The sequence below is a fragment of the Tyto alba genome, unplaced genomic scaffold, assembly GCF_018691265.1.
Source record: "Tyto alba isolate M040663 unplaced genomic scaffold, T.alba_DEE_v4.0 Super-Scaffold_33, whole genome shotgun sequence".
NCBI classification, from domain to species: Eukaryota; Metazoa; Chordata; class Aves; order Strigiformes; family Tytonidae; genus Tyto; species Tyto alba.
Genome location: NW_024881308.1, coordinates 15,785,053 through 15,812,833, shown reverse-complemented (window position 1 = coordinate 15,812,833; position 27,781 = coordinate 15,785,053). Strand labels below are relative to the sequence as shown.

The following is a 27,781-nucleotide window of genomic DNA, read 5'->3' as shown; positions in this document are numbered from 1 at the left end:
GATTTACACTGTATTGGGAGGCGTGAGGCAACTGGCGTCTTCCCAGTCTGATTCTGCAGTTGGTGGAGCTGGTTGGGGCTAACGGGATGGCACAGAGGAAAACCTGGGCTGTGAACAAGGTCTGGGCAAGCCTGGGGTGAGCAGATACCAGTGATTTGGCTTTAGTCAGATACAACTCAGCTCTCAATTTTGATCACATTAGCAAGAGTTGAAAAAAAAAAAAAAAAAAACAAAAAAAAAAACCAAACAGGAAAATTTGACATTTTCTAACAAAAAAAAAAAAAACAAAAACAAAAAACCCATTTGGATTGCTTGTAGTGAAGAAGCTTTGGGTTAAAACCCCAGGAAAATTTGGGGCAGGCTATAGTTATAAATGTACCTAACATCCTTCCCGATATTTATTTCACACGCAGCCGCGTTTTCTTGCGTATTTTCTATTTTTATTTTCTTTAATGGGTTTCAGCCGTGATATTTTTAAGAGCGTTTTTCCGTGCGTAGCAGCTGCCATTGCCCTGCTGTCAGCCCGGTTGCCATGGCTGATAGGCAGGGCTTGTGCCAGAATTCTGTTGGTCAACAAGCCGCTGTCAGCGCCGTTGGGCAGCTTGTTTCCATAGCTCTCTGTGGAGAGGGGCATCTTCAGGTGATGCGATGCTGAATCTCCCCTTTAAAGGAATCAGCCTAAATGCACTCGCAGGTCTGTAGGCTTTAATGTGACTATTTAGCACTCTAACAGCTGAACTCTCTCCAAATTAGCCGGAAGAGCAAGCGTGACGATTTTTAACGTAGAGCAGCTCGTTTGTGTTAATCAAAAGGGAGCGATCAGCTTGAAAATGTTCCCTCTTAATTTAATTCATGGGCTTCAAAAATAAGTTTCTTCAGATGCAGGTGCCTTGAGAACATCCGTTTTTAACTCATTTGAAGTAGTGAATTCCTCTCACCGGACTTAATTAGGGACAGGTATTGAAACAAATCGAGGAAGAAGATCTTAGAGAAAAAGTGGATTTATTAGGAAAGGACTGTAGGGCTTTTTAATTAATGCCAGAACAGCTGTCCTTTAACTGTTGCTCTCTTATGAGCAGATTATCCCAGCGAAGGCTAAGGGGCCTTGGAAAACAAGGAGCAAGTTTTCTTTAGAGCTTCTTGTCTCCGTCTGCACCACTGTCATCAGAAACTGCAGAGCATTTGTTTGGTCCTCCCTTGGATTGCAGCATATTTCTGTTTTCTTACAATATAGACTCATCCCAGTTTGTTTCTAAGCGAATTGCTTTTTTTGTTCATGTTGCATATTCCCTAAACAGTCGTATTAGTGGTGACAGCATGTCATTTTGATGGTGTTATGACAGTATGACGCCAAACTAGTATTAACATAACATTTCTTTTTAAATCTTGTCTGAAAACATATTGTTCTCCCTTGCCAGCACTTCTCTGTTTCTCTCACCCTTTACCATGGGTTCTGGGTTGCCTTTTTTTGGTTTAACTCAGTTGTAGCTAGTGGGCTGATACGCAGCATATACGGAGGCATTTTGCTGATCTTTCAGGTGATGAGATGAAGGAAGAGAAGAATGAACGCCTTTGCCCAAGGCTGTCCAGAAGCCTCTACTGGGGGAAAGCCCCAAGCCCACGTTTCCCTGGCTAACATCCTCCTTTCTCTTATGCTTCACCTTGCTCAGATTTATTGAGTTTAGATTTATGAAGTTTGGGTTTCAAGATATCCCTATTGCTACCATGGAATTATTTATATTTCTTCTACATTTCCTTCTACAACCTCAATTAAAAGGTGGACTCTTGTGTCCTCGAAATGGTGAAGTCAGTCTTAAATTCAGAAAGCTTGTGAAGAGGGGAGAGCTGTAACTCGGGGGACAAGGAGCTCTCTGAGTGCATGTCAGGGATGAGCAGATGCTCTTGCTTGTTTGGACGTCCTGCTTTTCTGATGTGAGGTCTGCAGTTTGCTCTCTCAGGGACAGAGCTAGTTTGGCCTGGAAATCAAAATTGTTTTCTAAATAACAGATTATTTTTTTTTTTTTTTAGAAGGAAAATAGAACAGCGCTTGTTTCCCAAGGAAGAGATCACTAACAGGCTGAGAGGGTGATGAAGGGAAGATGGGAGGGGGTCCTGTGATACAATGCACACTAAAGCTCCCCAACAGCCTACCCATGGGGGTGCAACACTCCCTCTCCTCTCCAACAGCCTGCGGATGAGCACAGACCCCATCCCCATCACCCTGGACATCTGCACCCCCCAGGTCCTCCTGTCCTCCTTGTCTCTAACCCTTTCCTCCCAGCAAACCTTTGCTCAGGTTTTATTTTTGCCTATTTGCTTTCCCATCCCTCCTTCTGCTCCCTGACCTGACAAGCGCTCCTTTTAGCAGAGTATTAATTATCATCACAGTTCTGGGACTAGTAATTATCCCTCCCTTGTGCTTTATGGGCTTCCCAGCACGGCTTGCAACAAGGACAGGGTGAAACGGCTCAGCTGGCAAGGGGCTCGAGGTGTGTGTCTCGGAGCTCTGGTAATTGTCCTGTGCCAGAGAGGAGGGAATGAGGGGAAGAAGAATGAAAAAGAGAAAATCATCTCTTTGGAGTCAACGGTTTGTTGGACAGCTCAGCTTGTAGCCTTTAACCAGGATGTTTTGTTTTTTTTTTTTTTTTTTTTTTTCCCACTGGCTCTCAGAGTTTATAATGGAGAAGAAAACTAGGAGTAACCTTAGGACATCCACCAGGAGATGGGGAAGCCCAGGAGGGCTGAGAGGACGATAGTGACCTTTGTGAGTGCTGAGAAACTCCCTTGTAACAAGAAGCATGAGAAAAAGATCCCTCTAGAGATCTACAGAGGGGTCACAGGGAGATTTGGTAAGGATGTGTGTACACCTGCACGTTCCTCTGTGGGTATTTGTGTGGGGCAACTGCAGCGGGCTTTGCTTTCAAGGGGGATCGCTCGTGTTTCCTCGCAGGGCTTGCGTGGGCTGTCCAGGCACAGCTGGGCACGTTTAGTTATCTCACTGCGATCAACCACCATGTTAGTGCCCAGTTTACAAGGTCCACCCAAAATAATTCATCCTCAGCGCACTGAATTCCACCGAGCACTTTAAATTAAAAACTCTGCGTTTAACTCTGCCCCCTCACGCCAGCAGACTACTTCTGTGGTACCTTGCTGCACTCCTCTGCCAAAATTGCACAAGGATGGGCCAGCCAAGGCTGCTGCTCTGAGATGCTCATCGCTGGCCGATGGGCCGTGGGAGGCGGTGGCCATGGTGAGCCCAGTGAGGAGGCACCACATGGGGTGGCAGAGCCGGAGAGCATCGAGGTGGGGGCCTGGATGCCTTCCAAGGCGCAGTGCTACTGCCGCTGCCAGAAATGCAACAGCTCTCTGTCATGAATAGGGGGGGGGAAAAAAAAAAAAAAAAAAAAAAAGAGAAAAAAGAAAAAATCAAAAAAAACACTCTCTGGCCAAAACTGTGAATTTTTCTTCAGCAAAATGACAACACTCTGCTAGTGAAAATTGCCTTTCATTACAGCAGGGAGGGGAAAGGGAGATAAAAATGAAATAAGCTGTGCTTTTCTTCCCTTTATGTCCTTTTTGCAAACCTGTAAGGATACTTTCTGTTTCCTCCCCCAGTTTCCTGCAGCAGTGAGAAGTTTTATTGCAATTTATTGTGTATTTGTCTAGGAATTTAGGGATCTCAAGCAAATCACAGCTCCAGTCTACCTAGCACTGCTAATAGAAGTAGTAAGAGGCAGGGTGCACTCGGAGCACCTTTTACTCAAAATAGAGAAGCCAAGTGTCAGAAGGAAAATGCATGAAGACACTTTTCTGTGCCCACTCTCAAAAAATCAGTGGCAGGAGTGGAAATGAAATCCAGATCTCCTACCTTCTAGGCCTTTGTGAAAGCCTGCCTGCCTGGGGATATTTTTCCCCAATCTTAAGGAGTAATTGTCGCAATGGAGCTGGGATGCTGAAGCCCAAAGCTGGAAAGCAGCATCCTGCCCTCGCTGCTGCTCTGCCCCACGCCCGCCGTTGGGACAAATCGCTTGTCTGTGACCTGAGGCCACGCGGGTGTGCACCCACCCACTTGCAAGCTGCCGACGGACATTCCCACCTTTGGGATTTGTGGGATTGAACGCTGCAGCTTTTCCCTGTGCTAGTGCAGAGGGCAGGAGGTGTTTGACTTTGGTAGGCCGGCTCCGGTAAGCCTTGGAGGATGCTTATTCTGCAGCGACGCACTGTGCAAGTAAATCCTCCCAGTCCAGGCTGGAAACCCTGTCCCTGGGGAATTAGGTAGAGCTCATTTGCCCATCGTTAATGGGAGCAGACAAAAATATGGCCACCGCGGTGGTGATCATCCCTGCAAAGATAGTTGTCCTGAGAAACTTAATCCTCAAACACGTAAGCATTGCATTTCTGTCTTTGCACCAAGGGAACTTGGAGCATCTTCTCTGACACAGTGGAGCCAGCTAAGGATTTTAGTTAGCTCTTAGCTCTGCCGGTGACTCTCTACGTAACCTTGGTCAAATCCCTTGCCACTTTGAAGAGGGTGGAAGAAGATTCGGCACAGCAGTTCCTGAGGGTGGGCAGCCCCAGATTTCCGTGTGCTCGGAGGGGCAGCTGCACCCCCAAACTGAGCTGCTGAGTGCCAGCACAGCTTCGGCCCCCTCCGGCCGCTGGTTTGGGCAGCCCTGGGTAACAGGGCCCCTGCACTGACACTTTCTTGGCTGCTCCTCCTACAACTCGGCAAAGACAGTCCAAATACAGTCCCAAATCACCACGTGCCTCAGTTTCCCCGTCTGTTAAATGAGGCTAATCATTGCTTTCAGTTTTGTGTTACCAGCATTGCACTGCCATACAGGACCTAAAAGGAAAGGGGCTTCTCAACGACGGTGAGCAACACCCTGGAGCTGAGCAGCTCCCCTGCTCGAACATCCCCCATCCATGGTGGCTCTGCTGATTTTGGGCACGTGCACGTGTCCTGTCCCCCCCCCAACCCCGCCAAGATAACAAACTGGCTCAGGAAACCACATCCATCCTCCATCTCGTCTGAAGGCAGATTGCTCACGGGCGGAGGAAATCTCCTGGAGAGTGAACCTTGTCAGCAAAAATGCAAATATTTGGAGACAAAGTGTTCATTACAGCAGAACTTGATTTCAGGGTCAACCCTTTTTGCAGCAAATTGTTAGCCAGCTAAAATGTTTATTGTCACCACACGCTGGCAGTTTTGACAGTACCTATCAAGTTGAGTTTGACAATATCTGCATACTGCTTCTCTGGCTTTCCTCACGTGGCAATGAGAGAGGTGCTGGAGGAAGAGATTTGAGACAGAAGCAAACAGTCAACAAATAACGGGAACTGTGCCCTTCTTTGTGAGAAAGCCAGGGCTGCTGTGGTGCATGGGAACTGGTTAAGAGGAAAGTCTAACACAGGCTGTTGGTAAGATGGTGGTGGGGTATGCAGAGAAACGTCTTAGTGATTTCTTTCTTTTTTTTTTTTTCCAGACTCAGAACTGCACACATGGAACAATAAACTCCCCCCCAGTCTGGCAGTGCATCAGCAGAAATCATAGGCTACAAAAGAACGGTGTTTCCTTTGGTCTTTTTCCATGTGAGCCACGTGGCTTCCCAGGACCCACGGCAGGGAACCATCCAGATATCAGTGGAGTTTCTGTGATTTTTCTCCATTCCCATCTGTGTCCTCTTCTGCTCCCCTTAATGCCCACACAGAACTAAGGCCACAAGATCACACCGCTGGCAGGAGGACGGAGCCAGGGCTAGCTCTGTCTCTCTGGTGAAGCCGGGGAAAGGGGAGGCAGCAGCAGAAATTTAGGGGAAAGCGAGAACCAAACCAGGGTGAGATGCTGACAAAAACACCAAGAAGGAGTGGGCAAGGCAGCTGCAGCCACAAGGCCTGCTGATAATGTTTTGGGGCTCCCTCTGACAGGCAAAAAACAGCAGCTTCCAGCTCCAGGACGGACTTATTTTTCTCTGCTTTTTGCTCCTCCAGGTCTTTACCTTTTCCCCCAGCCAATGCACAGGGAAGGTGGGCCAGTCTGGAGCCACTGTGAATGGGTTTCATTTCCTTGCTTGCTGGAGCTGAGTGAAGGCTGTTTCATCTCAACAGGCTGCTCCCAACACCCCTTAATTTGAGATCTCCTGCACGCAGGAAGCAATGGAGTTGTGTGACCTTGCTGAATCCCGGCCGCTGCAGCTGCAAGAGAACAGGGGAGGAAAAGAAAAGAGGGGAGGAGGAAGAGGCACTTTGCTGTCTCCCATTAAAGCCCCAAGAGGCTGAAGATGAGAGAGCGAAAGTTTCAAATTGCTGGAACGTAATTCTGAAAGTCATTTTCCAAGCACAGAGCTCTCCGCAATGTCACCTCTCATCTTCCAAGGTGGGGATTGAAGGGACAATAAAGCACAGAATATTCTGCAAAGACAGAGCTGCTAATTCAAAGACGGAAGAGGTGCCAGTCCCCAAACAGGCTGTCTCACACCCCCTTCTGCTGGGAGATCTCTGCTCTCGGATGTAGCTGCGCAGGGAGCTCAGTTCCAGCCCCTTTTCTGAGCTGTATCCAGCCTGGATGAGAGATCTGGCTGAGCTAAGCATGGCTTATCCAGGTCCTTCTAAGAGTAAGAATGTCAAAAAAAGCCCACCTATTCAACTGTTACACTTTTAATTTGACTCAAACTACTGCCTTTCAATTCAATCCAATTATGATAATAATTATTACTATTATTATTTTCTTAGCCTTCCCTGAGACCAGCAGAAGACCATGATGGATATGCAGAAGAAAGGGTGTACTTTGATATTCACACACTGCCTGCCCCAGCCCAGCAAAGCTGTTCCTCCCTGCTCCCCCTTCCAGCTCTCTGCCATCAAAGAAATCTGGACTAAGGAGTTAGAAGTATTCAACCAAGCGTTCAGCCCAGGATCTTGAACCAAAGAGTGAATTAGCCTCTTGTTCTACATTCTTTGCCGACCTTTATTCCAACTGCATCCCCTCTTATGTTTATAAAATAAAAAATTACCCTAATATACAGGCATGCCCTGCTGAGATAAATTGCTTTCAACTCTCCTTCAGTTAATATCAGCTTTGTCCCCAGCTCCTTATTACTGATGCCACCTGGCCCCTCAAGCACAGGCTTTTCCCCTTTCCCAAATCACCCGAGCCGAGGCTTGGGTGGGCTTGCCCTCTCTCTGCAAATGAACTTCTTTGCCCACTCAGGTCAGGGTGTGGAGTTTTTACATTGACAATCGGGATTTTTGCCAGGCAATCCCTCTTCTGTCCCATTTTCAAAAATGGCCAGTTTTATCTTGGGTAATGAGCAGAGCGTGGTGGGTCACACAACCCAGAGAAGGCACTTTGCCCTCCAAGCCAATGGGGTAGAAAAGTTCAGTGCTATCGTACATATTAATCACAATCCTGGTTAGTTTATTATTATTATTATTATTATTATTATTATTATTATTATTATTATTATTATTATTATTATTATTATTATTATTATTTCCTGGTAACTATTTCCCTGCTTTTCCATCTGGGAGGCCAGTGAGAGTGTTCCTCGCTGGCCTGTAGCCAGTTTTCTCCAGCTGGGATCAGTTCAGTCCAACGTTGCCATCTGTCCTTTGAGGCAGAGAGACATCCTCTTCCATTTCAGATCTCTCCCAGAAGCAATTCCCCCTTTCCCTTCCCCTCATGCACCCCGGATTCGACCAAAGCATCCAACAAGTTGCATGTGGCCATCATGAGACTCATGTATTTCTGAACAGACTCGGCTGTGTAAGAGGTCCAGTGAGCTGGCCACTGGTTGCCCAGAGCCTGGCCAGCCCGGGGGCTGCCCGCAGGGCTGGGGACACACACACACACACACACACACAAGCCCAGCGCCGGCGTGAGCTGGGGGGGTCTGTCACTCCGCAGGCAGATACAGCGTTTTTTGGGGGTCTACCTGACATAGTGGAGGTGGATCAGGCTCCATGGGGATGCTTTGTCTCGGAGGGGGGGGGGTTTGCCCCCCCCCCCCCCCCCCCCGCACACTGTCGCTTCATCTCTCTTAATTAAAGACAGAAGTGAGGCGCTGAGGGAGGAGGGGTCCCCTTCCCCAGCTTCACCCCCCTCCCCTGCCCAGCCAGGAGGGGCGAGGGGGGGGAGGGGGGGTGCTACACATCCCTTGGAGGGGACACACACCCACCCCCACCAGCGCCATTGTGCGGGGCCCCCGCGGATTGGCCGCCGAGTGCGCTGCAGTGATTTGGCGGCGAGGTCCCATTGGCCGCCGCCGCGCATAAGTTTTTGCTCCGGACCTCAACTTTTCCCAGGGATGACGGAGTAAACCCCCCGGCGGCTCCGCTCCCTCCCGGCCTGGCCCCCCCCCCCCCCTCTTTCCCCCGAGCCCGCCGCCCCCCTCTTCCCCACCCCCCCCCCGGGCCAAGGCAGCCACCGCTACCCGGCAAGGATGAAGCTCTGCGGGACTTTCCTCGGTTCGTAGCCGTTCGCTGGCGGATGGCGACGGGGCGGGGGGGTGGTGGGGGGGTGGGGTATGAGTGTGGAGGGGGCGCTTCTAAATATATGTGTGTCCCCCACCCTGGTTTTCCTCTAAAGCGCTCAAGCAGCTTAATTCTGCCTAAGCCACGCCTTTGTAAAGGGGGGTCGGTCAGCCCGGGAGGGGTGGGAGCGTGTGTGTTTGTGTGTGTGGGGGGGGATGGCGGACCCCCAAACTACCCCGTCCCCCTTTGTTTTATGTTGTTCCCCCGCCCCGTGGAAAAGGGGAAAGAGGGACCCGAGTGTATTTCAGAGTGCAGGTTTCCCCTGGTTTGCATTTAGCAAGCGAGGTACCGGTCGCATCATTCCCCCCACATACACATTTCGTCCCCCTCACTTTGCTCCGGCCTCAGCTGCAAAGGGTTACGGGGGGGGTGGGGTGGGGGGTGGTGTGAAGCCCCCAGTGCTGCTGCTCCGAGGGCCCGGCGGGGCTTTGTCCCCTCTGCCGCGAGTTTCCCCTAATTACAAAAGACGAGGAGGGAAGCGGGGGGAGGAGAAAATCCTGTTTTCTGCCGCTTCTGGTCACAGTTCTGCTCGGGGAGTGTGTGGGGGGGTGGTGTTTGGTTCGGGTTTTTTGTTGGTTTGTATTTTTTTTTTTCCTCTTGCACAGTGCTGGGTAATAAAGGGACGAGGGGGGTGTTATTAAATAAAAAGTTAGTTCGTGCCTGTTCAGCTGGGTGTGTTTCAGTGCCTGCATTAACCGAGGCACAAAGGAGGAAGTTTGGGGATAATGCGAGGTGCCTTTTGCAAAAGATGGTGATTGCTCCAATTGTTGTTCTTCAGGGAGAAAAGAGCTCTAGATTTGGGTTAGACAAAGACATTGACTCTTCGGGAAGGAACCACCCAAATCGGGGAGAAGGGGCTGGAGAGCGAGCAAAAGGTTATTAAAAGTTGGAGGTTGGGTTGTTTTTTTTTGTTTTGTTTTTTTTTTTTTTTTTTTTTTTTGTGTCTGTGTATGTTGTTCCATCTGCCAGGGGCCTGTAGTGGGCAGGTTTCTTCGCAACCCTTCAGCTGTTCCATATACAATATTAATGCTGGCCATTTCTATTCGGCATACAACAGCACTAATTGTAGTCTGAGGCATTAAGGCAGCCAGCCCATCTGCATAGAAGCTTTCAGAAAGAAACAAGGAAAAAAAAAAAAAAAAATCTTTCACCCCCAGCTGGTAACCGGAGAAGTTGGTGCCAATTACAAATGCATAAAGTTTGAGATCTAATTTTCTTTGAAACAGACTCAAAGAAGCCAGCAAAACACAGCGTGGCATTTTTATGTCTATATTTACACAAGCAAATGCGGTTTTATTTCAAATATTCCCAAACTTGAAATGCTTGATCTGAAAACAGGAGCATAGGAAGATTATTTTTTTTTTTAAAAAAAAAAAAAAAAAAAAAAAAGAAAAAAGAGATTGCACGGGGTGGAGAGTGAAAAGAATCTACTTTTAAAAATTCTTTTGGCATTGGCTTCTGCGGGTGACACGCAGGCAGGGACCCGCGGAGCACCCATCTCAAACGATGCTCCAAAGGTGGAAAAATGTGAATATTTATTTGATCCCACTCTGCTGTACGGCTCCCTTTAGGGAAGCAGTAGGTCTTTCAGACCTGGGAACACACAATAATTATCTCTTTCCTGAAAACAGCTGTAAAGTGACTCGATGGAGCTGAAGATGAAAAAAAAAAAAAAAAAATCGAAAAATGCTTCAAAGGGTCGAAAATGCTTTAAAAAGAGGAGCGGGCAGGCGGAGCTGTCCAGCGCCGTGGTGCTGACCCGCCGGCCGGGACCCCACGCGTGGCCTCGCGTTCCCCCGCGGGCTCCCCCAGTGTAAAGGGGAGTGGGGGCCGTGGGGTGTGGTGCTGGGCGGCGGGTCTCCAGGGGACAGGGGAGGGGATTTGGGGGGGCTGCAGGATGGGAATTCCTGCCGGCTGCCGAAGTTGGTGGGAACTGGAAACTCCGGGGTCGGGCACGGCTTGTCTGCGGTGTTTTGGGTGGGTTTTGAGAGGAGGGGAAGGGGAAGCCTGGCGAGTTTGGGAACAAAGAAAATCCAAACACCCTCTCGCAACCTGGAGCTTAGTGGAAGGGTAGCAAAGCTGTCAGCTGCCTTAGGGCTCCAAGGTGTGTCACGTGTTAATAAATGCAACAACAGCGATAATAAATTTCCTCCGTGCTAACGCTGAGGCGCCGGTATGTTTGTATTCATATACATGCCGTGTGCATGTACCCAAATTTATGTGGAAACACACGCAAGGCAACACACTTCCTGCCTGCCTTCTAGCCTATCTATTGTGCTTTTGTTTCTCAAGTTTTAGCGTTACGTCTCTAAATGAAAGAGCGGTGGAGAGGACCAGGCAGCATTGTGAGCAGAGAGGAGCTGAGTCCACCCAGCCCTCCCTTTGATTGTATCGTGGGTGCAGAACAATGGAGATGCAGTATAGCACCAGGCCTGCTGCCTGCAGATAAGAGTTTAATAGAATTTCTGAATGCCAAAGGTTTAGGATGTAAAATATCCCTGTCTTCGTAGTGTGTCCAAAGGAGATAGAAAACCGCTTTTCAGGAGTACTCTCTGCTGAATACCGCCTTTATGTTAATGGTTTAGGAGCACACCAGGTTTGCAAACCATGGAAGTGGGCACTGCAAGAATCTCCAAAGCAGCCTCACCAGTTTAAAATTAGTATTTCTGTCACCCTCTCCTCAATAAAGTGCCCCAACTGGGAAATCAAGTAACTCGCCCTTGCCTGCAGTTGTCCGTGGGTGAGGTGGGGTTGCATTTTGCTCAAGCCCTCAGTGCCAGATGGGTGTCTGGCAGAGTTAATAACAGTCCTGGGCCAACAGCTCGGGTGATGTGAGAGGCTTTTCCCCCTCGTGCCTGCACCCAACCTGAGCGGGGTGGTGGGGAGCTGGAGACGGGCGGTTGGTGCTCCCGCAGCTCTGGAGCTGGAGTTTCCCGCAGGGGAGCGCAACCCCGCCAGGGAAAGTTGAATCCTGCCAGGCTCTGCCTCTGCTCTCTCAGCTCTCTAAAGGCTCCTGGGGTTCCCGTCCATTTGTGAGCTCCCGCATCTTTTCGGAAATCTTCATTAAGATGACAGCAAAGCCTTAAGCATCTTGGTGAAGCCAGGGATGGGGTGAGGGTGCAGGAAAAAGCACTGGGTACAAAAGTAACCCCCCCCCGCCCCACCTCCCCCTTCCGTGGGGCTGCAGCACGCCTGTGTGTTCCCCCACTATTTCCAAAATATTCCAACAAGTTGCGATCCAAGTGCTAACGCTCCCCTCTGGGAGGGGACGGGCTATTGCCCTTCCTGCCGTGCGGTGCTGGGGTCTCCCCGAGCCTCCCTCCCTCCTTCCCCCCAGCTCGGCGACGGCTTTCTCTTCCCGGGGTGGCCAGATCTCCACTGAACAGAAACATTTGCAAGGCAGGATGATGCTAGCTCCTGCAAAGTGCGGCTCTTTCTGGGAGGAAAACATGCATAATAGAAGAACATGCAGTTTTTGTACTTAGAAACAATCCCCAAACTATTTTAGTCACCGCTTTCTTTTAGGACTTATGTTATTCTCCTTCCCATCACGAAGCCCAGAACGTCATTGCCTGAGCTGCGATCTGTCCTCCCTGGGGGTGAGGTGATGTGTGCTGGGAATATGTTGCGTCATTTTTTTTTTTTTTTTAAATTTATTTTTTTTAAGGGGAGGAAGAAAAAAAAAATATTTATACACCTTTTAACCACTCACTTTTGAATATGTATATCAGCTAATATGCAATACTTCCAGGTTCATAGAGGCGATAAATTTCCCGGTCTGTTCTTTATGGTGATAGGTCATCTTCCTAACCACCAATAAATATTGTAAAGTACTTTCGCTGGAGCTGTGCTAACCCAGGGCATCTGTCACTCGCTGCTTGCTGCTATTAGGAATTATTGGGCCGTACCACGCGTCGGGATGCGCAGGGGGACGACACGGCACGGCGCTTGTCGCGCTCGCCGTCCTTTTGTGTTGCTGCTATCAAAGGAGCCCCGAGCCTCGTGCATATTAATTATGAATCAGCTCGGGTAAAATCACTCACCTTCTGCTGGGGCTTGGGGAGGGGGGGAGCGCGAGGCGAGAGAGGCTGGCGGGGCTGGGAGAGCCCCAACTCTCCGTGCACTCGAGTCAGCAGCTCCATCTCCCTCTCTCTCTCTTTTTGATGCTATACTGTAAATTTATTTCACCTCAGAGAGTAAACAGATATATTGCAACCCCAAGGGTTCATGGGTAGTGTATTTACAAAGGGAAGGCGCAGCAAGCCCCCTCTGTGCCATTTCCATTAATGAGAGCGGTCATTAAGTAAATGAGACATTGCCTTTAGCAGGCTTAAGAGTTCACACACTAAGGAGTATCAGATATTTAATTGAAACCAACAACCCGTCTTACACGCGTGTTACTGGTGTAGGGAAGTGGGCTGCCCTCCAAGAACTCTCCCCCCACAACCTCCCCCATGCAAATTTCATGATTGGTTTCCGTGATGTCATTTTGCAAAGGGGCAGACAATAGCTGTGGGGAAAGGTAAGTCAATATTATGTTCTTTTGCTGACAAAGGCAGATAATGCTGGCTTTTTTTTTTTTTTCTTTTCTTTTTTTTTTTCCTCTCTTCCTTTTTTTTTTTTTTTTTTTTTTTTTTCTTCCCTCCCCTCCCTTGGATTGAGACAGGGGAAAGGCTTTCGGAGCACACAGTTGATGTAAACAGACGCAGGCATTTCGCCTTTAGAGCACGAAGGCTGGGTTGTTGTTTTGAAAATTGCACTGGAGAACCGAGGGGATTTTTATGATGATCATCATGCTCCTAGGTCCATCTTTGCTCGCTCGCTCTCTCGCTGACTGCGAGACGCTAGTGGACATGTTATGCTTCTGACTGAAAAGAGGTTGAATAAGACGAGAAAGGAGGAGATTTATTAAAAAAAAAAAAAAAAAAAAAAAAAAAAAAAAAAAAGGAGGAAAAAAAAAAAATAAAAAAAGCACAACATCGCATTCAGCCGGGAAACTTTCTGAATATTTCTGGAAGAGGATGCTTGCCGGGTTGGTGGACCGCGGGATCGGTGGATGTTTATCCGGAGGGAAGCGAGCGCGGTGTTAGCAGAAGACGCTCCCGGGAGGAGTTTGCGCCGCCGGCGGCCTCCGCGGCCGCGGAGCTCTCGGAGGTGCTGATGGCGATGCGTGCCGGCGGTGCGGGGACGGGGGGCTCCGCGCGTCCCTCTCCGGGCTCTACCCCAGCCCACCCCCCAGCCCTTTTACTGCAAAAACTCTGGCCCAAGTCGGCACTTTCCTACTCCTCAGTCTTTGGGGAGCTCCGCGCTTTGCTCGCCGGTTATACGCGTGTGCGGAGGGCTGGCGGTCGCCCGCTCAGGTCGCCTGCCGGGTGCTCGCTTTCGCCACTGGCAGACTTTTCCCTTTTTTTAAGTTTTTATTCCCTTTCTCCCCTTCCCCCCCCCCCCCCCCCCCTCCAACCCTTTTCCTCAATATTGACTACTTTAGAGTTCTCTATTTATAGCAGCGCGGAACAAGGGACGTGTGCCATGTTTGTGGGTTCTTCTGTACATTGACCATGGCAGAAATCTGCGGGCTCTTATTTTTAGCTAGCTCGGAAGAGGCTTTGCTTGGCTAATCTCTTTATCAATTTTAGCAAAGTTGGTTGTTGTTGTTGTTTTGTGGGTAATTTGAGGCGGGGGGGGGGGGGAAGAGAGCAAAGGGGGCTGGTGCTTGACGATGTGCTTGAGCCGGGATCAACCCCGGCGAGTTAGGCTGAGTTTAGGGCGCAGTTTGGTGGTGGGTAGGACCGACCCCTTCCCCGTGGAGGCGGCCCCAAAGCTGCGGGGGGGGGGGGGGGGGCTCAGCACCCTCCGAGGCTCTCCCACACAAAGGGGGCAGGTCGTGGGGATCAGCCCCCTCAGAGCAGGGGACCTGGGGTGTGTGGGCCCCCCCCGGAGCTGGGCAGGAGGGGGGGCTGCCCACACTTTGCCCCCCCCAAGCTGGCCGGGCAGCATGGGGGGGGGCAGCCCCCAGAGCCCCCACTGCTCCCCTCTCCTCCTGCTATTGTTGAGCCCCCTCGCTCGGAGCAGCCGCTGAAAACAAGTGCAAAAAGCCCAGGCTAAATCCTCACTATCGCCCTGCCACTACTTTTAGTTATTTTTTTCTTTTCTTCCCCTTTTCCTCTCTCTCGTTGGCTCATCTGCTGTTATTATCAGCCTTTTCCATATGGCCACTTTAATTAATGGCAGACAAAAGGGGGTTGGGGGGGGGGGGGGGAGGAGGAATCCAGGAATTAGAGTTTATAGTTGGTTTGTCTCTGATGCTGTCATAGAAACCAGAAGCAAAGATGCCGCCTTTCCACTTCTTTGTATGATCCTGTTTATTGTTCCCGAGCGGCGCAGATTGGAGCAGGCGCATGTTGCAAAGAGCAAACCATCGCCTGCTGCTGCGGCCCGAGAAGCCCGGGCACAACTTGTCCCCTTCAGCTCTTTCTGCCCTCTTCCCTTCCTCCCCCTCTTTTTCCTGCCTCAGGAAGACCAAGGAGAACTTATTTTTGCTTGCCTTTTTTTTTTTTTTTTTTTTTTTTTGCATTTTATTTATTTTTTTATTTTTTTTTTTTTCCCCCAAGTGGTTTAGGGATCTGTGGGATGCTAAAGGAGAGAAGAGTAGGAAAACTCCAGAAAGTTGGGTTTCTCCCTTCCCCGAAAGCAGATGGGAGCTGCCTTTTGTTGTCCCGGTGGAGTTGGGGTCCATGTATTCTAGGTCTGTCCCGGGGTGCCGTTACGGCGGGGGGCACCGTCCCCAGGGATTCCCGGGGGTCCCATCAAGGAGGGTCTGTGCGGGCTTGTCCCCTGCGCAGCCCTGAGCAAGGGGCCGTGAATCCACCCGTGTCCCCCTGTCCCAGGTTGCTGCCAGCCCACAGCAGCCCTCGGGGGTGGGGGGGGGGGGGGAGAAGGGACAGCGGGGACACTTCGTGCTGTAGGAACCCCCCCCCCCCCCAAAAAAACCACAAAAAACAAAAAACAAAACAAAACAAAACAAAAAAAAAAAAAAAAAAAAAAAAAAAACCAAAGCCAGCAGCTCCTCCCTGGTAGCCCCTGCAAGGGGGGATCCTCGGGGCTTGGCCGGGCTGGAGGGGTGTGAGGGTGCTTAAGGTCACGGCCAAGGGGGGGGGGGCCTTGGTGGCTTTGGGACAGGGATGGCCCCTCCCCTTTGGGCAAACCCTGGGCTGGAAGCGGGGGAGAAGCCCCTTCCCCGAAGAGCCCAGACCTCCCCCCTTTCTTCCCCCCCCCCCCCCCCCCCCGCCCGTGCTGCTACTGGGTGCCCCGTCCCTTTGCCCCCGGGCTCATCCTTGTCCCCAAAGTGTGTGGGGGGGGACACGGAGCAGGGGAAAAGCAGCCCGGAGGGCGGAACGGCGACACCCCCCCCCCACCCGCCGACTTTTGTTTTGTAGAGCCGGGTTGTGTCGGTTAATAACCCCGGGCTGGGGTAGGAGGGCAGGGGTTTGGGGTGGGGGGGTGGGAGGGGGTGGGGGGGTACAAATGCCTTCCAGCCGGGGGTGAGGGATGGCATCAGGCCGGCGATTAACCCAGCTGGGTTAATTCCAACTTTCCCCAACGACCCGCAAAGCGCGCGTTGTGTCGGGGTGGGGGGTGTATGTTAAGGGGCAGGCGAAGCTCCGGTTCTGGGCCCCCCCCGTTCCCCCCGAGCCCCCGGGGGAGCCGGCAGCGGAGCGGCCCCGGTTCCCGGCAGTGGGATGCTGAGGGCAGGGCTCACTTCGCAAGACGTAGCTCGGCGTCAGAGCAGCTGCCATTTTATCAGACAGTGCTCAACTCCCCCCCCCCCCCCCCCCCCCCCCCAAGGCTCGGCTTTGGGGTGCTGCCTCCAAACTTGGTTGCTTGATGGGTTTGGGCGGGGGAGCAGGGCCCCCTAAGTCAGCGCAACACCCGAAGCAGGCTGTATCGCGCAGCTTTTGGTGCTCAGGAATATAAACTCTCCTCTCTTCCCTCAATTCCCACTGTGGTTTTGCATCAGGGCTTGAGGAGGGCAGGTGAGTTTATACAGCCGAGCCCCCCCCCCCCCCCCCAAATCAGTCGGTGCGATGCAAAATGGTCCCTAGCTCCCTCTCCGGTGAGCGACGGACCCCTCCTTTTGTAACCTGGAGGGGGGGGGGGGGGGGGGGGGGGGGGCTGCTGGCATCTGCCCCACTCGGAAGTTTGGGGGGGGGGACCCTCTGCCCCCTGAAAACAGAGCGAGGAGGGGGAAGCAGCAGGTTTACAGGAAAGGCCGGAGTGTGCGGGGGAAATAGCCACGGCTGGGCTGGGCTTCCCAGAAGACATGAAATCAGCCGTGGGAAGGGGAGGGAGACGGGGGGGGGAAGCATCGCGTTATCGCTGGGAAGTCAGACGTGAGAGTTTAATGGCAAAGTGGGGGGGCATGACCCAGTCTCCCTTTTGCTTTGTGTGAGTTTGCAAATGGAAGGACTATTTTTTTTTTTTTCTTTTCTTTTTACAGCTGTAAACCGTGCAGCTTAGTTCCTAGAGCTCTTTCCTTAATGACAAAGGACATCTCCTGTCATCACTTTATAGCAGTTTCTCTTTCTCATACAGGGGAGCTGAGGGTGGAGGATCTGTGCTGTAAACTTCCAGAGCTGGGAAGACCCCCCCCCCCGATGCGTTACTCTTCCTCCCTCAACAAATCCCCTCTTTGAGTTACTGGTTGTGCAAATGCTGTTTATTCCCTGGCTGTGCAGATGAGGATGCTGACAGCCCGGAGGGAGGCTAAGGTGGCTGCGAACTCCAGGTTTGTCTTTTTGGGAGATAGCCCTACAGCGGCTGTGTGGAGAGAATTATTAGGCTGGGATTAACTCCCACCCATCCTCTCAGCTCCAGGTATTTCTAGAGTTTTGACAGGGCAGAAGTTGCTGTCAGGAAACCGATTTCCACCTTTTCCATCTTTCTCCTGGGTTTTACTGGTTTCTGCAAAGAATAACTCCACCGTGTAGGTACCAGTGCTGGTCTCCCTGGGCTTGTGATGCAGAGTCCCTCGGTGTCTCTGACATCCTTAGTGCTGGCTTATGTGAAAACTCCCATCTTAAAATATTCTGTATCGCTTCTGAGGCTGTTTACCTTTGCAAAGTAGAAACTTGATCCACCGCCTAGTCCTTGGAGAGGAGATCATGGTGTGAATAGAGAAGTGGGGTGATAAGCACATGCTGTGAAAAGTTTCTGGGGTGGGAGAAATGCCTCACAACACCTTCCTCCTAGAGTGAAATTAATTAACATGAGATTTCTGCTCTGGGATGTGGGATCTGGGTCAGGAGTAATGGCAAAGAGCACGGCTGGGGCATCGCTTCTGCTTTCTTTGGAGATCGGAGGGAAATCTGTCACACACCTCCCCACACTCCTCGCAGATATTTTCACCAAGGAGGAAAAGGGCTTTGTGTGTATATATTTGGAGGAAGCAAATTTCCCCTCCTGGCAGGTTAATCTGTCGAAGGGGATTTCTGAAAGTGTGTTAGGAGCAGCTGCGTGGTGACTTGGCCCGTTGGGACAGGGCTGAGATGCAAGAGGTGCTGAGCAGTTTCCAAGTGTCTCCACCCCACACAGGTTCTTTGGGCTTCCCCTCTGTGAGAGCAGGAGAGCATCCCTCCGCTTCTCAGAGCTGCTTTGCTGCAGCATCTTGCACTGGGGGGAGGTTGTTTGTGCCCTGGGTATGGCTGGAGGTGGGCACGGGGGTGAGGGCATCGCAGAGGCACGAACTTGTGTTGAGCACTTGCGTTTAAAGAATGTAAACATTAAAAATTTGCTCCACCTGAATGGAGCAAATCCTCAAAAAGTTGAAACATTTTGTGGATTTTCTGTAGACTCGCTTATAGAAGGCACAAGCTGAAGTTTTAAAGAAAATAAAACTAGTTTTTTTCTATTGGTGAGGTTATTCATCCCTATAACGCTTCTGTGAGGCCTTGCTGTGGTTCTGCAGGTGGGGATGTGGAGGCAGAGAAGTTTTCTGGGCCAGAAAGATCCAGATCGGCAGACTGGGATCTTGGTGTGAAATCTTGGACCCTCTAAGCAGGAGTTTGCCCTTTGAGGGACTGTATTTTGAACGTTGCTCACTGCTTTTTTTAAAGCAATGTCTCCATCTGTACTACAGGAGCCTTTGAGGCAAAGCCTGGATGAAACTGGCCCAGCAGTGCCCTGGAGGGACCTGGCACTGGGAGCCGTGGCCGTTTTGGGGCAGACCCAAGGGGGAAAAGGCACACGTGGCTCCAGCTTGTTTACAGATGAGCGTGGGGAGAGGATACGGGCTGTGAGCGTGGCCAGGGCTTCATCCCACCTCCCTCCTCCTCGGCTGATCTGATCAGAGCATCCCAGTGTATCGACCGCCACGCACGTGTTCCTACGGGATGCGGATGCCCGGCGTGTTTTATAGCAGCGAGGAAATGAAGTTGGCTGTGAAAGCTTGTCCAGGGAAGGGTGATCTGGTGGGAAAGGACGTCAGGGAAGGAAATGGGGAATTTCCAGGCAGAGTTTCATTGAGGAAAGGGTGGCTGAGATCGCCTTGTCCTGCCAGCCAGGCTGTTCCCAGCAAGTGTCAGTCTTATAGCAGAATAATGAAGTGACACATTCTGCGATAGTCTGCTTTTCATTTTTTTTTTTTTTTTTTTAAATTAAAAATACTTTTGATCTTTGTCTTTCATTGAACTTTTTGCTTCAGAGAGAATAGATTAATAAACACTTTCAAATGGAAAAACATAGTTTGGAAAGGTCCCCCTTTTATCTTTAACACAGAGCTTTAATGATAACCTGGGTATAGGCTGGCTGTCCCTCAGTTCCTTTTCTCTTGCTTTTTTATCTTAACAACAATAAATTTGCTTTTATTGTGATCATGCTGGCCTTTACTGGTCACTTTTTATTCTTTCCTTTTTTATTTTGAAGTCAGCACATTAAAAAAAATTGCAATGTTATTTTAATCAGACCAAATGAAAGAGCAAATCAGAGCGAGAATTTTAATCTGCCCCCAGCAAAACTGCCTTGTACATCTGTCATGTTGGGATTAGTGGAACTCTTTAAAGAAGCTGAAGACTTTTTAAACAAAGTATTAAACATTTGTGACCTGATTTCCATTCTTACAATATTCTCATTAATAAGAGCGCAGGCTGAAAGACATCTGTTAGGTACTATTTGTTTTAAGAATATTGAAGAATAATAAGAATATTGGGGGGTGGGGGAAATCTAAATGTAATATTTAGAGCCAAATCTCCAAGCTGCAGTCTTCCAAAGTGATTCTGTGTCTAACTTGGGGCAGGGTGGGAGAAATACAAGTCTTGGTAAAGCCTGTGAAGTTGGATGCTCTTTATTGTTGGTCTTGCTTGGCCAGTTTAGGCTGTTAGAGCTTGGGTGAGGCTTCCCCACAGGCTGCGAGCTTTGCCTGGTGCTCCATCCCCGCTTCAGCCGTGGAGAAGAGGTATCTCTGTCTTCCTGAGATAATATCTAGTCTGAAATGAAAACCAAGCAAAGATGCAGCCTTAAATTGTACACAAATACGACATGTATAGGTGTGGCACCTGCATGCATCCACTGTTGCCTTGGACCAGCCAGAAAAGAGAGTAGGAAGGGAGTGAAAATGTCCTTCTTGGGTTCACTGCTCATGTTTTGTTTGATGCCAAGGCAGTTAAAGTAAATGGCCCAGTTTGGACCCCTAAGGAAAAAAAAAAAAAAAAAAAAAAACCAGGCATGTGTTCGACAAACTACTTGCTGAAAGAAGCCTTCACTATTAACATGGGTATATGGTTTAAGAGAAGGTTGCTGTCGACTGCAATCTTTGCATCTTGTTTATGCTTGCTGGGTAAAATATTAACTAAAGCATCTGAACATAAAGTTCTGGTGTGAAAGAATATCAGCAGGGGAGAGCCATATGGTGCCAGCCTGCTAACAAAATACCAAACGCTGGAGATTCCTTTTTGCAGAAGACTGAAAATTCTCGTTCCCATACATAATACATGAGTTCACGCCTTTGATTACTCTAAACATTAGTCCAAGCGGTACAGGCGTCTCTTTGGAGCTAACACAACTTAGGGCACGCAGTTCTCTTCCCCCCTCTTCCTTTACATAAAAGAAATCGATGTCGAGCTGTTAAGATACAAATATCCAATATGCTGTAAGACAATATGTTTCCAAAACTGCTGCGTAAGCTGCCTTTCCTCTAATTAAATATAAACTGCAGTAGAGACTTGGGTTTCTTCGCTCCTTCGCTTGAAACCATTTGGCAAGTGCCGTGGCTCTCCCTAGGACAGCATCTGCACGCCAGGTTCTGTGCCCGTTTTGGGGAAGCCTCTCGCTCCTCATAGGTGTGATCAGACCTTTCTGATCGATGCCGAGGGCCGTAATTGTGTCTCTGAGCAGCAGCTCACGGGCGTGTTTACTCGAACGCTCCCTGCGAGCCAAGGAGTCAGGTGTATTCAACAGCAATGGATTCAAACCCCGCATTAGGAGGAACCCCTGGTGAATATTATTATAAGGTACAAGAGATGGCCGGGGGGGAGCTTTCATGCACACAGTATTTAAAAACCAAGTTATTGCTGGCGCAATCTGTAGGTGACACTCTGAGCACTTTTGAGTTTCTTTTTTTTTTTTTTTTTTTTTTAAACAATCCCTCAAACCCAACAATTTGATGTTGAATAACTCTGCCTTGTGCTTGTCACTGGGTTCCCCGAGTGTGGTTTGTTAAGCTGTGTGATGAGTACCCAATTACCTGTGTGTAGAAACACCCACGTAGTGCGGAGAAACCTCCCCAGCAGCCGCCTTCGGTTAACCCACATTTTGGAGATGGAGCCTTTCCCTGCCCCTGGTGCTCTCCGGCCGGGGAGAGGCAGCTCTGGGGGGTGGAAGGGGGATATCTGTCTGGCAGCCGTGGGTTTGGGGCCGAAGCTTGCATTTTGAGTCGCCTGTTTCATCTCTTGGGCATCCAAACCTTCTTAGAAGAATATCAGGTTTGGCATCTCAATGCAGACTTAGGCTTTCCTCTTTCAGCGGTGGCTTTTCCCTTTTTGGCTGTACGGGCAACGCAGGGTGATGGGATGGAAATGAAGACAAAGCCCAAATTGTGTTGTTGGCTGACCGTCCGGTGAAAGTTTTGGGGCAGGGAAGGGTTGGGTCTACTAAGTCCCAGGGGTGGGCTGCTCCTGTGCGCTGCTGGGAGAAGTGAAGGTGTCAGATGGGCTTTGAGAGAAGTTGCCTGATTTCAGCCAAGAGCTTTTGAAAACCATCATGTAATGAGCCTCAAAGCCTAAGCGAGAGTTTTCCTGGGGGACACGTGTCCAGGCCTCACTCTGTACCCAAACCTCAAGAGCCTGCATAGGAATGAGAGAAAAGAAATTAATTCTCTTCTTTGGTAAAGGCAAAAAATTCTTAATCTGTAAAAAATTAAAGGCTTTGGGTGAGAGGTAAGATATCTTAGGCAAAGTTAGCCCAACTCGGGTGGCTCTGCAGAAGAAAGTTTGTGCCTCTGACAGCTGATGTGGCCATGAGTGCATCCAGAGTCCCAGTTTCTCCTTAAGTTTCTCCTCCATAATTTTGATGCTTTGCATCTAGTGAGTTTCTGGCAAGTGGAGTTAAGGGTTTGTTTGTTGCCCTCAATATTTTGATGTAATTAGTCAGTGAGCAACTTGCTGCTTTTGCCCAGAGAAATGCTCTCTCCAAGAACACAAGTGACAGGAGAGAATTAATAGCCTTCTGGAGAGAGCTGCTCTGTTTTTTAGTTAAAAAAAAAAAAAAAAAAAAAAAAAGTGCCTGGGAGCAATGTTGTTGATTTTTAAAAAAAAAAATGACAGTCTAAACAGTTAACTTTGCCTGCAGTGTCTCAGAGGAGCACGGGGTTGTCAGCTCTTCTCCTGCATCCCCTAGAAACTTTTGGCTCCCTCCTGTCACGGAGCAGCTTTCCTGGCTCCTGGGGAGGCAAAGTGGCTCTGGCAGGGAGCATCGCTGAGGAGAGCAAGGACACCCCCTCAGAAAAGGGAGGATTGGGAAAAGAAGGGTTTGGAGGGGAGAGAAGCTTCTTGCTTATGGGATATGAGCTAAGCCTTAGCTTCAGGGGCTGGGGAGCGAGCGCGGCGTCGGGCACCTTGGGCTTCCCCTGCCCCCGGCTCGGGATCGGGACAAACCCCGAGCGGCGCAGCGGGCTCAGCCCGTGGGAGCGGCTGGAAGCAGGGGTGAAAGCTGCTCCGAACGCGCTGCCCGTGGGCACCCGGCTGCTGCCCCATCCCTCCTCCTCGCCCTCCCCCGCTTCGTATTCGCAAGCAAGCGCAGGCTGCCGTAGGAAGGACGGAAAGGTATCGCTCGCCTCTCTTTAATTTCAATTACACGGGGTCCGCAGGAGCGCTAAGAGCGGTGCCAGCAGGGCTATAAACTTAACATATTTGATCATTCTCCTTCTTTTCAAGCAAGCGGCGCATCCTGGGGGGGGGGGGGGGGGGGCCACGACATTACAGCTGGCAGAGCCGCGTGCTGCGGCGGGGGCTCCTTTTTGCTAAAGCCATTTGAAGGGTCAGCTTAATTTGCCTTGTTTCGTGGCGGGCAGCGTGGCACCCTGTGCGTGGCCCTGGTCCGGGAGGTTTGGTGTGGAAGTGGGCTTCGGTTTGAAAGTGCCGAGCCCGTGGCAGGAGAAGGGATGCCGAGGGGGGGTGGGGCTGAGAGCCAGCGGGCCCTGTGCAGCGCTGCCTCTCGCCCCAGGGGAGTTGTCGCTGCACAATGATCTCACCTCCTTTTATGCCTTATTGCTTCTGTCTATCTGCCTCCGTATGACACACGCTTACGTGTCGACTTTTCACTTCTTATATGGCAGCGGGGGAAAGGCTTAATATCATAAAGACAAGCTGGCAGCTGGGAAGTAGCCCACTTAGTCATCTAACTTTGCGTCAGAGGCGCTGCCAGCCTCTTCCCCGGCTCTTTCAAGCAGCTTCTCCCTCCTCTGCCTCACCTGGTGTCACACGTGGTGGAAATCCCCGTCCGGAAAACCTCCTGCTTGAGCGAACACTATTGATGGACCCCAGTCCTGTGCTGGGGGCAAAAGGGTTTGTGGCCCTCAGTCACCTCTGTGTGCCCATCTTAAGCCAAATTTGGGCAGAACCAATGTGGTTTTTTGCAGGTATTGTGGAGGTTTTTTTTGTTTGTTTGGGTTTTTTTGTTTGTTTGTTTTCCCAGAAACTATGGGGCTGAGGGTAAGGGCCCAGAGCAGATTCAAATTCACTTGGGCTGTGACAGTCAACACTGGGGCATCTCTGGAGTTTTGGAGCCCAGAAGGAACTAAAGAGTCATTGACAGCTAAATTGGTAGATGACTAAAACGATAGAGGAAAGTTCAGTTCATAATCTTGCCTGTTTCTTTTTCCTTACACACTGGGGAGATCTGTATTTGCTGCTCAGAAATGTACTGAGCTGAACGATGTGTTGCCCTGTCCCAGGAAGGTTGTCTGTAGCTGGCTTTTCTTGCTATTTCTGTACTCGAAGAATCTCATTTATTACCTTTGTTTGATACGTTTGGCTTCCCCGCAGTGTGCAGCCTTGCATCCCCCTCTGCAAGCACAACGCTTGGGCTCGCTCTTCCTCCTCTCTCTCGATTTCCAAACAGATGATGGAGCAGCTTGGACACAGGGTGTCAAATACCCGAGCTGGGTCAATGCATCCAACTCAGTCCCTCTGCGCCGGGAGTGCCACCCTGTGCGGGCGGTAGAGCCGCTGTGAGAAAGGGGGGTGCTCAGTTTGCAGCAATCACTGATGTCTCCTTTCACCCTTCAACCTGCTTGGGTAGGCTCGTGCTCCTGGTTTTGGGGGGACAACCCTGTCCCTGTGGATGAGGAGATGCAAGCCAAGAGCTGCTGGCACCGGGACCGCTGCCGCAGGGGGAGTGGAAGCATCCCCACCCGGAGGTTAACCCTTCTCTCAGCGGCTGGGAGAAGGAGAGGTGAACTTAGTGTGGCGGGGGGCTTGGAGCTGAAATCCCCGAATCTTGTTTCTTCCTCTGCATGCATCATCTTGTCACGGTTGCTTCTCCACTGGCCTCTTCTTCAACCACCCTTCTCGCTATTTGTCTTCAGACCCAGGAGTCTTAATGCCGCCCCGGAGCCCCTTTGTAGAGCAGATATACCATGAGCGCACACACAACCCTAAAGCTCTTCCCAGACCACCTCGGGTGGGGGAGGACATCAGTGTCTAAGACCAGCAGCTCCAGTGGACATATTCCTTGTGCCCACCATGTCCACGCAAACCTCCCTGGCTTTTGCACATTGTTTTCCCCTTCCTGAGGACTTCTCTGTGTCAGCAGCACCGTGGGAAGGATTTTACAAGGCACGTGATGCTCTTGTAGCCTCACCCTGAGCCATCAGGTCGTGCCCTTCAGCAGCAACACGTCTTGGAGCTGTTTCCTTCCCCTCGGCCCAAGACACGCTTATCCAAAACCACCTCTAAAAATTCATCTGCGCTGAATTCTCCTGCTGGTGTTTCGACACATTGGCTCCACGGAGGCTTTCGATTTCGTATGAAAAGTAATTATTACTGGGGCGCAGTTTAGCAGTTGTGTTTTACAGTGCTGGTAAGGTTAAAAGATAATAATAATAATATAAGAAAGACTCAGCCAGAGTAACCGCCTGCAACATGCTATTTGCATTTTTAAGGAAATACTTCTTTGAGACAGCTTGGGTGAAAGGTCAGCATTTGCATATAAATGGAAAAGAAAGTGTGTGATGCTGGAAGTTACATCTATATTATTTTCTCAGCAGTGTGCTGCTGTTTCAGAGATTAAGGGACATGGTTTGCATTTGGCTTTTACTGAATAGAGAAGGTACCAGGAAAGCCAAATTAGAACAAAATAATGAGGGAAACGTGCAAGAAGAAAGAAGCAACATCCTGTTTCTCAGAGATGCTCTCTTGCGTGCCTGACACGTTACACGCCTGTTTGCACACGCGCTGGGCACAAGCAGATGAGCACTGGCTGAGCACGGCTCCCTCTGCGCGAACAAAAGGATGGATGCTGGAGGGGAAGCCGGTGGCAGGAGCGGTCCGTGCTGTGGATAAGCCTGGCAGAGGGGGGGGATGCTGGCACTCATTGTTTGGGAGTGATAAGCCGGGGCTTGCTTGCTATTTAGTTTTTTACAATTTTTCTTGTTGTTCAGGCTCAGGTGTGTTTGGAGAGGAATTAATCAGCAGGCTCATACGAAGTTCCTGCTGTTGCAGCAGGAAAAAATACACACTTTTGGCAACTCTTAGTGACTGGCAGGGCAAAGGGAGGAGGCAGAGATGCCCATGGCCCAGGTCTTGCTCTCATCTTGGGGGGTCAGCGTTGGCTGAGAGATTTTCCAGGCACTTGCTGTTGCCCTGGGCCTTGGAAACCCCAGAGAGAACTTCATTAATTTTTCCTTCTTGTTGGTGGTCTGGCTTGCCATGCTCGCAGTGGCTTTGCGTTTTGTCAGCTCCCCCAAGGAGCCAGGAGAAGATGGGATGTTGACTAATGTTCACTCTTTATTCTTTTTGAACAATATACTTAAGAGCAATGCACAGACAGCAGCGCTACTGTGGGCACGCAGCATTTATTCCTCTCTTGAAGAGCACACAAGTGATACAAGGATGGAAGGTGAAAACCACCCTCTTTTATATCTTCTACAGCACTGCATAGTGTGCTTCTGCCACTTTGTAGGAAAAGAAAAAAGACTCTAATAAAAAGTCTTATTAACTGGCCATGAACACTGGAGCATGAATATTGCTCTTAATGAGGAGAGGCTGTAGCCTCATTTGCTCCCTTTGCATTGAGGGCTCGGGCTCCTGTAGTGCTGGGTGATAGAGAGGAACAGGATGAAATGCTGGTCCTTCCCTGGAGCACTTCATGGCTGGGTGCGAAGAGCTGATGGGCTCTGGGATGGAGAGAGGTTCCCGGGGGAGGGCCGGGTCCCATGGCAGGGTGATGTCTGGGTCTTGCTCCTGGGGGATCTTTAACCTGCTCCTGAACCCCCCTGCTGAGGGCTTTGCCCCCTCTCCAAGGAGCAGGTTTCGGTGCTTCCTCCTACTGCAACGCGTCCTCGTGTTTGGGAAATCCGAAGCTGCTTGTGATTAAGCCGGGTGCTCTGTGTCCTGTCCCAGGGCCGTGGGAAAGGGATGATTCGCTTTTTCCATCCAGGACCTGGCAAGGAGAGTTCTAAAGCATCCAAAGGTGGCAGGTATCGCAGGGCAAAGCACGAGCTGGCGTGGCTGAGGTGGCAACAGGGGCTGACACAGCTCCCTGGGCAGAGGTAGCAGCTGATGGCATCAAAAGCAGGATGAGCCAAGAGGTGAGGTGGCACAGGGCTGGGAAGGAGGACGTGAATCACTTGTGCTTCAAGCAGTGCTGGAGGAAGGAGCTGAGGCGGGGGCTGCCCCCGGGGCTGCTGGCTGGTCCCTGGGCACTGCAGGAATCGCTGGAAGGAGGGTGGCTGGGTTTTGTGGCTGGAGATGGAGAACAGCGGCATTGTGCTAGCAATGATTTGTCCCCTTCCCCTCTGCATAGCCAGATGGAAACCTTGGTGCTCCCCTCCTCTCCTCTGGGCCCCCAGGACCTGCAGAGCTGAGCAGGTTGTACACCTCTGAGCCGTGCTGGTGCTCAGCCAGTTGCTTAGTGGGTTGGCAACGCACGCCATGCTGCGAGTGTCTATTTGGCAGTGAAAGCGCTAGAGAGGCTTCATCCTACTGAAATCAAACCCCTTCTTTTCCTTTGGGTAAGGGGAAAATAAAAGATCAGAGTGCACATCACAGATTGCATAACCTTTGATGTTGCATCATGTGGTTAGGTAGCACAGTGGGCTAAGCCAGCATTGCGTGTTCGTCAGGGCGATGGGATCAAAAATCCAGCTCACGGGTACGAGGAGCTGTTGGGTCTCCGAACAGCCGCGCAGCGCAGCCAGGCGCCCGTCCGGCTCCGCGCTTCGGCGAGAGGAGGCCCGGCTGGGGGTGACGTGGGGAGGAGGAGCAGCGAGCCCCGAGGGCGGGATGGGCTGGGTCGGTGCCCCGATGGAGCCAGGGAACGGGAGCAGCGCGAGACCCAGCGCTCGGGTGAACTGCCCGGGGTGCACGGGCTGGGATAGACGCACCCTTGGTCAAAGGCAGTGTTTGTCAACTTGCTTTAAATAAGAATTACTCTTAGCAAGCATAGGGTGGCGTGACTCCTGCACACGGTGGAAAGCATCCCCCAGCTGCTGGGGGAGGATGACCATCTCCCACCGCTTGTCCCCCTTTCACTGGGATTC

The 27,781-nt window shown here is 50.7% G+C and overlaps 1 protein-coding gene across 8 annotated transcripts in view; it reads left to right on the top strand.

Moving 5' to 3' along the window:
- The first annotated feature begins 8,361 nt into the window (after nt 1–8,361).
- MYT1 (myelin transcription factor 1) overlaps nt 8,362–27,781 on the top strand; it is a 67,926-nt gene continuing 48,506 nt past the window's right edge. For 3 of the 8 annotated variants that reach the window (XM_042800907.1, XM_042800909.1, XM_042800908.1), the window contains exon 1: nt 8,363–8,466. In XM_042800907.1, coding sequence (XP_042656841.1) covers nt 8,442–8,466 — 25 coding nt within the window. In that variant the 5' untranslated portion in view covers nt 8,363–8,441. Of the gene's footprint in view, nt 8,467–12,875; nt 13,055–13,188; nt 13,687–27,781 lie in introns of those variants that run through there. The other 5 variants (XM_042800912.1, XM_042800906.1, XM_033010356.2 and 2 more) reach the window with 5 other exon arrangements.